The 9,456-nt window shown below is 47.1% G+C and overlaps 1 protein-coding gene across 1 annotated transcript in view; it reads left to right on the plus strand.

Moving 5' to 3' along the window:
• cdh16 (cadherin 16, KSP-cadherin) overlaps positions 1-9,456 on the plus strand; it is a 56,089-nt gene that overhangs the window by 29,632 nt on the left and 17,001 nt on the right. The window contains exons 9-13 of the mRNA XM_080186679.1: positions 643-867; positions 2,460-2,536; positions 3,695-3,886; positions 4,962-5,209; positions 6,497-6,621. Coding sequence (XP_080042805.1) covers positions 643-867; positions 2,460-2,536; positions 3,695-3,886; positions 4,962-5,209; positions 6,497-6,621 — 867 coding nt within the window. The remainder of the gene's footprint in view (positions 1-642; positions 868-2,459; positions 2,537-3,694; positions 3,887-4,961; positions 5,210-6,496; positions 6,622-9,456) is intronic.

Here is a 9,456-nt window from a genome sequence, read left to right on the forward strand (position 1 = left end):
AGATTGGGCAAACTGGGCCTGTATTCCCCAGAGTTTCTGGTTAAAAGCTGCAAAATCCTGACAGGAATAGGCAGGGTCAGTGCACGAAGATGTTTCCATTGGTTGGAGAATCTAGAACCATGTAGCACAATTTCCGAATAAGGGGGAAGTCACACAGAGGGATGTAAATCTTTGGAATTCTCTATCCGCAGAGGACTATGGACGCTCAGTCATTGGGTAAGCTTAAAGCAGAGACTGAAAATGCAGAACAAGCATCCACGCACAGCAACTTAATACAAACCAACCAGCTTTCAGTGATATTGGGAGAAGAGTAGAAATTGACCAGGACACTGGCGAGGACATCCTTTCTCAGAGTCAGCTCTGACGAAGGGTCATTTAGACTTGAAATGTTGGCTCTATTCTCTCCCACACAGAGGCTGTCAGACCTGCTGAGATTTTCCAATATTTTCTGTTCTTGTTTCAGATTCCAGCATCTGGAGCATTTTGCTTTTGTCTGGAGAAGGAAATAGCTGAATAGGAGAGATTTGTGGGGCTATGGGGAAAAAGCAGAGAGAATTACTCTTTCAAAGAGCTAACACAGGCATGAGGACTGAATGGCCTCCTTCGATGACACGATTCTGTAACTGTCTCCACTTTTTCCAGGTGCACATGTTGTTACCCTGACAGCAACAGATCGGGATGATCCCAGGACTGGGAATGCTGAGCTTCACTTCCGGCTCTATAGTCAGGAGCCTTGGAGTCCTCAGGAGAGGCTGTTCATGGTGGATGGTGAGGGGACCCTCAGACTGGCGAAGGATCTGATCAGCTACACTTCAATAAAGTACCAAGTGACGGTTGAGGTCGCTGACCTGGCAGGGCTGGAGGGAGGTGAGGTACACGGAGAAACGGTTTCATTAGATTAGAGAGAATGTGCAGACCATTCAGCCCATCTACTCTGTGCTGGTGTTTAAACGCTCCACACGAGACTCCTCCCACTCCTCTCCATCTCAAACTAACCTTCTATCTATTTCTGTCTCATTATTTACTCCATCAAAATCCTTTGTCAATTTGAACACAAATAAATCCCCTCTTAACCTCAGCTTCCCCAGTCTCTCCGCATTCACCGATTTCCCTCGGTCTTGCTCCCGTTTGTTAAATCTGCTGCACACCCAATCCCAGACCTTGATCACCTTCTTAAAATCCAGTGGCTTTCCCCTGAGATGCGTCTTAGATGATTCACAATGGCGTTCGGCGTGAAAACATTCCTCCTTTAACTTCCGTACATCAAAGAAAGCATGATATCCGATGCATCACCTCGACCATCATTGCCTACAGCCCCCGATGGATGGAGTGAGCTGGTCAAATCGCACGAGAACCGAGAAATCAGAATCATGCCCAATTTCTCAGCTCTCGCTATCGGCACCAGGTTTAAGGCAGAATCCGCCTCTCGCCCATTCCCACCTGGGGGGGGAGGCGGGGCTGAATAATTTATTTCAATGTCTTTAAATATTTATTTGCATCTGCTTAGTGAGCCCGGCGGTGAGTTATCTGGACTCACTTGTCTTTGAGGAAAACACCAGTTGCCCTTGAATGGGGAACAGTCGTGTTGCTCTTGTCGGTAGGACCGTAGACCATGGAGGCCCCCTGGGAGATCAATGGCAAGGGGGGGGGTGCCCCTTGAGCAGTGCCAGCCTGGCACCTTGACAATGTCAAGCGATTCACTGCGGCAGAGGAAGATAATACAAGGATCTGATGAGAGAACAATGGCCTCGTAAGGATCTTCAGTACCAGCGTGGAGTCAGTTAGCTGAATCCCTCGGTCTGTGGTGTATATTCTTTGTAATTAATGAGCGCTTAATCTGCTTTTGATATGAAAGGGGATTGTTGACCTGAGTGCGGGAGAAACTCCCATGGAATCTCTAACATCCCTCTGAGCAGGAAGAGGAATGTCGCCAACATGGCAGCTTCCTGTACCACCCCGGAGCGTTGGCCAGGGTATCCCCCGAGAGCAGGACTCAAAATCACAACTTCCTGCCAACAACTGGGCAACGTAGCCACCTGCTGGGCAGAGCGACTGGAGAGTCTCTCAGCACTGCCCAAGGATGATTTACAATACGGGGCAGCACAGTGGCAGTGCCAGAGACACAGGTTCGATTCCCGGCTCGGGTCACTGTCTGTGCAGAGTCTGCACGTTCTCCCCATGTCTGCGTGGGTTTCCTCCGGGTGCTCTGGTTTCCTCCCACTGTCTGAAAGATGTGTTGGTTAGGTGGATTGGCCGTGCTAAATTCTCCCTCAGTGTAGCCGAGCAGGCAATGGAGCGTAGTGACTTTTCACAGTAACTTCATTGCGGTGTTAATATAAGCCTACTTGTGACAGTAAATAAATAAAGTAGAAATTTTAAGTCACTGCTGTGGTATTGGTGTCAACACAAAGACTTCACTTGGAATCAAACTTTGACAAGAATTGCATTTTGTTTGACAGGGTTGTCCAGTCTCTGTATGGTCACGGTTGATATAGAGGAATTGAATAACAATGCTCCAATATTCCCACAGGAACAGGTAGGAATTGGAGACAAGGCCACTCAGCCCCCCACACTCCAGCTTCGAGGTTAGTTTGAGGGAATGGGCTTTGGGTTAGTTGGGGACGGAAGGAGTGACGGGGTTGTCCAGACCAGGTGAAAGCTTCCAATATCCTGGTGACTCCGAGTTTCCTTCTTTTCAAATGGAGGAATCTTTGCCATCCACTCTAGAAGCCAGACATCAGTTCAAGATCATTTCTGAAGGATGGCATGTCTGAGAGTGCAGTACCCCTTCAGTACTGGCAGTGCCAACCTGGGTTAGAGTCTTCACTCTGATGGGGCAGGGGGCCTCTGAGCTGTTATGTTGAAGGTAAGAGTTCTCCACGGAGTCTCAGCTGATTAGACCAGAGATCGGGGTGGTGGCGGGGGGCAGGGGAGAGGAGGGGGTGGTGAGGATTGGAGATCTTTCTCAGGTTTTACTCTAAATGACGAGGAGAATCTGACAGCTGACCGATTTTGTTTTGAAATGAGGGAGATTGAGCAGATGGTACAATCCAGGCAGTTCGAATCTTCGAAGAGAATGGATAATGAGGCAAACACAAACACAGGAAAATGCTGGAGAAACTCAGCGGGTCTGACAGCCCCTGTGGAGAGAGAATAGAGCCTTCATTTCGGGTCTGGATAACCCTTTGTCAGCTCTGACATGTGGGGGGGGGTCACCCAGACTCGGAAGGTTGGCTCTATTCTCTTTGTCAGCTTTAACAAAGGGTCACCTGGACTCGAAACATCAGCTCTTTTCTCTCCTTACAGATGCTGTCAGACCCGCTGAGGTTTTCCAGCATTTTCTCTTTTGGTTTCAGATTCCAGCATCCGCAGTAATTTACCTTTGTCAATGATGCAACCACATCAGTTTGGATTTCACAGTGAGGGTTAATAAAGACCCCCGAGTATAAAACTACTGAGATCAGAACCAAACACTCCCCCCATCTTCACTGAGTGGAAAAAACCGAGGCCTTGAACTCTTGTCAGAAAGGAATTGGAGAAATAGCCAATCTGCAGCTTCCTGCCATCTGGCTGCCCCATGTGACCACTCAGCACCAATTACTGCCCATTTCTCAATCGCTGTGCTGTGATTGGTTGACGTTCTGATCCTTGGACATTTTGTTAACTTGTTGTTATTTCTCTCTCTGAGTTGCAGTATGGTCCAGTCAGTATTCCGGAGAACACGGACATTGGGAATCTTGTCACCACACTCAACGTTACAGATGCTGATTACCCCTGGACAGACAGCTGGCTTGTTACCTACACCATTGAATCTGGCAATGAGGAGCAAATATTCGGAGTTCTCCGAGAGGAAGGAAGCAGTGTTGGGAATCTGTTCCTATACAAGGTACATCAAGCATCCCATCTTCCTCTCGTACTCCCATCTCTTCATTTCTATCTGCCTTTCACAATCTCCTTTCATCTCTGTTCACTGCCTCTGTCTTTCTCTCCTTCCTGCCTCTCTCTCTCTGTCTCTCACTCTATCTCCATCTTTCTCTCGCTTCATCTTCTCATTGTCCCTGAATTGTCTCCTTGTATTTCACTTTTCTTTCTGTCTTATCTCTTTGACTGTCCCTATGCGTCTCTGCCTTTGTTTCCCTCTCTGTTTCCGTCTCTCTCTCCCAGCCTGCTTCTGTGTTTCTTTCTACTTTCATTCTCTCCTTATTTTATCTGTATCTCTCCCTTCCTTGCCCTTTGTCTTTCTCTTACTGCCTCTTCCCATTTCTGTTTCACTCAATCTCCTTCCATCTTTGTCTCTCTGCCTCTCACCCATCTATCTCTGCTTCTCACATACTTTCTCTCTGCCTCTGTCAGTCTCTCTCTGCCTCTCACCCATCTCTGTCTGCTCTCTCAGTCTCTCTCCATCAGTTAGACTCTATTATTCTCTCCATCTCCATCTATCTCTGTCTCTCGTTTATTGATCTCTTTTCTCCATTTCTCTGCTTCGATCTCTTTCTTTTAGTTTTCTTCCATCATTGTATTTATATGTCTCCATTCCTCTGTCGATTTCCATTTCTGCTTTCAGCTTTTTCTCCAGCTTTCTCTCTCCCTATCTCACTCCATCTCTTGCTTTCTCCTTAATTCCATCTTGCCCTCCATTTCTCTGTCCCTCTTTTCCATCTCTCTGTCTCTTTCTCTTTCCATCTCTGTCTGTCTCTCTTTCTCCATCACTCTCTATCTCACTGTGTTGATCTCTTTCTGTCACTATCTCTGACTCTTTCCCTGTGTTTCTCTCTCTCTTGCTATCTCCACGTGTCTTTATCTCGCTCACTGTTACTGAGAGAGTTAAGTGTTGACATCAATGATCAAAACTCTCTGTTTAAGCTGGAATTTGGATCGAGGGATTGAATAGACAGGATGTGAATGAGTTTCAGAGGTTCAGGATGTTGAGGGAAATGACAGAGTACAATCTGTGTTCTTAGGCCCTGGACTATGAGACGGTGAGGGAGTACACACTGCTGATCTCTGCCAGGAACGAGGTTGAGCTGGTTGCCTCTGAGTACGGCCCGAGCTCCACCGTGACTGTCTCTATCCTGGTGACTGACGTCAATGAGGCCCCGATACTTCCTCAGAGCGAGTATGAGGTGACGGTTCCCAAGGACGCCCAGCCCGGCAGCGTATTACTGAGGCTGGAGGGATACGATCCTGACTCACCGGCTACTCCTGTTCGGTAAGGACATGTGCAACCAACTCAACTCAACTCAACTCAACAACAGGAGGAGGCCATTCAGCCCCTTAAGTCCGTCCCACCATTCAGTTAGACCATGGCTGACCTGCATCTGAACTCCATTGACCCATCTTAAGATGTGAGAGTGAGATCCAGGAGCGAGATTCAGGAATGAGATTCAGGAGTGAGATTCAGGAGTGAGAGTGAGATCCAGGAGTGAGATCCAGGAGTGAGATCCAGGAGTGAGATTCAGGAGTGAGAGTGAGACCCAGGAGTGAGACCCAGGAGTGAGACCCAGGAGTGAGATCCAGGAGTGAGATCCAGGAGTGAGATCCAGGAGTGAGAGTGAGATCCAGGTGTGAGATTCAGGAGTGAGAGTGAGAACCAGGTGTGAGATCCAGGAATGAGATCCAGGAGTGAGATCCAGGAGTGAGATCCAGGAGTGAGAGTGAGATCCAGGAGTGAGATTCAGGAGTGAGAGTGAGATTCAGGAATGAGATCCAGGAGTGAGATCCAGGAGTGAGATCCAGGAGTGAGATTCAGGAGTGAGAGTGAGATCCAGGTGTGTAGGTATAGATTCCAGTGCGCACACACTCACATTGCCAGATATTTCTCCTCAGACCAAACCGATTAGCCTCACATAATAAGATAAGAAATAGAAACAGGAAGAGATCACATGGCCCCTCAAACTTGCTCTGTCTTCTATCTCCACTCTACATTCCTATTTGTTCAATGATGGAACATCCACATCTGCCTGGGAGAGAATTCCAAGGATTCACAGCCTTTTGAGTGAAGATATTTCTGCTCAGCTCAGTCTGAAATAACCAACCCTTTGCCTGGAGGTTGTGGCCAGTGTGCCAGGGTCTCCGGGCAATGGTGGCACGGTGGTTAACACTGCCGCCTCACAGCTCCAGGGATCCAGGTTCAATTCCCGGCTTCAGTCACTGTGCAGAGTTAGCACATTCTCCCCATGTCTGCGTGGGTTTTCTCCGGTTGCTCTGGTTTCCTCTCACAATCCAAAGATGTGCAGGCCAGGTGGATTGGCCATGCTAAATTGTCCCTTAATGTCCAGAGACGTGTAGTTTGGGTGAATTAACCTTAGATGTGCAGGGTTATGGGATAGATGGAGGGCTAGGCCTGGGTAAGATCCTCTGATGGAGAGTCAGTGCAGGTTCGATAGGCCAAATGGCCTCCTTTTCACTGTAGGGATTCTATGGATCCTGTGGGAAACAGTCACTCAGTGTCCACCCTGTCAAACATGCTAACGAGAGAGTTTATTCCCTTTTGTAGATTCCGCTTGGGAAATGATTCAATTGGATGGCTGTCGGTGGATTCGGAATCTGGGGAGCTGATCCTTCTGGATGGAGATCCTGCTGGAGGCAGCCACTCAGTGGAGGTGATGGTAGAAGATGGAGGTAAGGAACCAAAAGCCAAGAGGTGAGGTTTGAGAGATTTGTGAGGTGTTTATTGAGAGTGAAAGCTATGGAGCAGTATCTGCCCATGAACATTGATATGAATCAACAGCTTTCTTACTCCCACCAACCCAAACATTCCCCCCAGAGTTCTCCCTGTTTTTCTGTCTCCATCATCTTGCATCTCTCTGATTTTGTTACTTTGCTTTTTATTGGTTTCTGTTGCTTTCTCTCTCTTTTTGTCTTAATCTCTCTCTCACTCTTTCTCTCTCTGCCTCTCTCATTCTATCTCAGTCTGTCCATCTCAGTCTGTCTCCTGCTCTCTGTGTCTCTCTCTGCTTCTCTCTCTCACTCACTCTCAATGTATCTCCCATAATTCCCTCTCTCAATGTATTTCTAACATCCTAGTAAATCTTTTCTGCACTCTTTCTAGTTTAATAATATCCTTTCTATAATAGGGTGACCAAAACTGTACACAGTATTCCAAGTGTGGCCTTACCAATGTCTTGTACAACTTCAACAAGTCGTCCCAACTCCTGTATTCAATGTTCTGACCAATGAAACCAAGCATGCCGAATGCCTTCTTCACCACTCTGTCCACCTGTGACTCCACTTTCAACGAGCTATGAATATTTACCCCTAGATCTCTTTGTTCTGTAACTTTCCCCAGCGCCCTACCATTAACTGAGTAAGTCCTGCCCTGGTTCAATCTGTCAAAGTGCATTATCACGCATTTATCTAAATTAAACTCCATCTGCCATTCGTCAGCCCACTGACCAAATAGATCAAGATCCTGGTGCAATCCAAGTTAACTTTCTTCACTGTCCACTATGCCACCAATCTTGGTGTCATCTGCAAACTTAACTAATATGCCTTCTAAATTCTCATCCAAATCATGAATATAGATGACAAATAACAGTGGGCCCAGCACTGATCCCTGAGTCACAGGCCTCCAGTTTGAAAAACAACTCTCTACAACCACCCTCTGGCTTCTGTCAAAAAGCCAATTTTGTATCCATTTAGATACCTCCCCCTGGATCCCGTGAGATTTAACCTTATGCAACAACTTACCATGCAGTACCTTGTCAAAGGCCTTGCTAAAGTCCGTGTAGACAACATTAACTGCACTGCCCTCATCTACATTCTTGGTTACCCCTTCAAAAAACTCAATTAAACTTGTGAGATTTGATTTGCACTCACAAAGCCATGCTGACTGCCCCTAATCATATTTACTCTCAGAGTATTTGAACCCCTCCTGTTTATTCATTATGAAAATGGGGAGAAGGGTCTGTTTGATTCGCTGAGTCTCGGCTATCGGCCGGGTAACAAAGAATCTGCTCACATTCCAATTGGTCAGAGATGGGGGCGGGTGCTGTGACCACTGCTGATCGACCAATGGGAGGAGGGTGGGGGCAGAATGGATTCCAGGCAGAAAGTCATTTGGCAAAAGCTCAGCAAATTGACCCAGAGAAAGTTAGCAAGACCAGTCCTGTCACATCCCTGCTTTTATTCTCTTTAGTTGAAGCACTGTGCACAGTTTACCAGGATGTCGATGATTGGAGAAGGTGCAAGAAGACAGATTTGTAAGGATGGTTCCAGAATTGAGAAGTTATAAATAGCTATCAGGAAAAGGCTAAGTGAGAGATGAGAAGCTAAGTGATGCCTAATGCAAAAAATAAATATTGCATCAACTAGATAATAAATTCAAGAATAACTCCAGGAGAAACTTCTCTCAGAGAACCCTACAATACAGAAGAAGGCCACTCAGCCCATGAAGTCTGTACCAACCACAATCCCACCCAGGCCCTATTTCCCTAACCCCCACACATTTACCCTGCTAGTCCCCCTGACACTAAGGGGCAATTTATCATGGCCAATCCACCTAACCCGCACATCTTTCAGAATGTGGGAGGGAACTGGAGCACCCGGAGGAAACCCATGCAGACATGGGGAGGATGTGCAGACTCCACACATTCAGTAACCCAAGCTGGGAATTAAACCTGAGTCCCTGGCGCTGTGAGGCAGCAGTGCTAACCACTGTGCCATACTCAGAGGGTGGTGAGAATGTAGCACTCACTATCACTGGTTGAGGTGAATAATTATTTAGGGGGAAGCTGGATAAGCACGTTGAGGGAGAAGGGAATAGAATGGTATGCTGATGGGGTGTGGTGAACAATGCTGTAAATTGGGTGTTAAATAAGCAGCTTGCAGAGAAGGTCCTGAATTAAAACACAGAGATTTTTAAAGCTGTGGATGTTCCCCGCACTGCAGAGAGGATTAAAGGGAGATTTAATACAGATGTTCAAAATCATGAAGAGTTTTGACAGTATAAATGAGGAGAAGTGATTAACCAGAGGACACAGATTCAAGATCATTGGCAAAAGAATCAGGGTGGGAGAGTGAGAGAATGTTTTACGCAGTGAGTTTGTTGTGATCTGAGCGGGCAGTGGGAGCAGATTCAATAGGAACTTCCAAAAAGGAACTGGATAAATAATGGAAGGGTAAATACGCAGGGTGATGGGGGGAGAGCAGGGACAGTGAGAATAACGAGCTAGCTCCTTCGAAGTGTACGATGGGCTGAATGGCTGTATGGTCCTATGATCCAGGGGAGCTCAGAGCCTTTGCTGACCAACAAGGTGAAATGATTTGTGTTGGAGTCCGTATCGCTTTGCAGTGTGATGCCGTCACCCTGGTTCTGTGTACCGTCACTGAACCCGGTTCCTCGCAGCATCTTTCTAGATGAATGAGTTCGATCCAATCAGGTGATAGTCTCCTAATGGCAGCTGTAGTTCATTGGCTAGCATTCCCACCCACCAGTCAGGGGTCATCAGTCAGGGG

Source organism: Carcharhinus amblyrhynchos, chromosome 4 (assembly GCF_965287045.1).
Source record: "Carcharhinus amblyrhynchos chromosome 4, sCarAmb.v2.hapA, whole genome shotgun sequence".
NCBI lineage: Eukaryota > Metazoa > Chordata > Chondrichthyes > Carcharhiniformes > Carcharhinidae > Carcharhinus > Carcharhinus amblyrhynchos.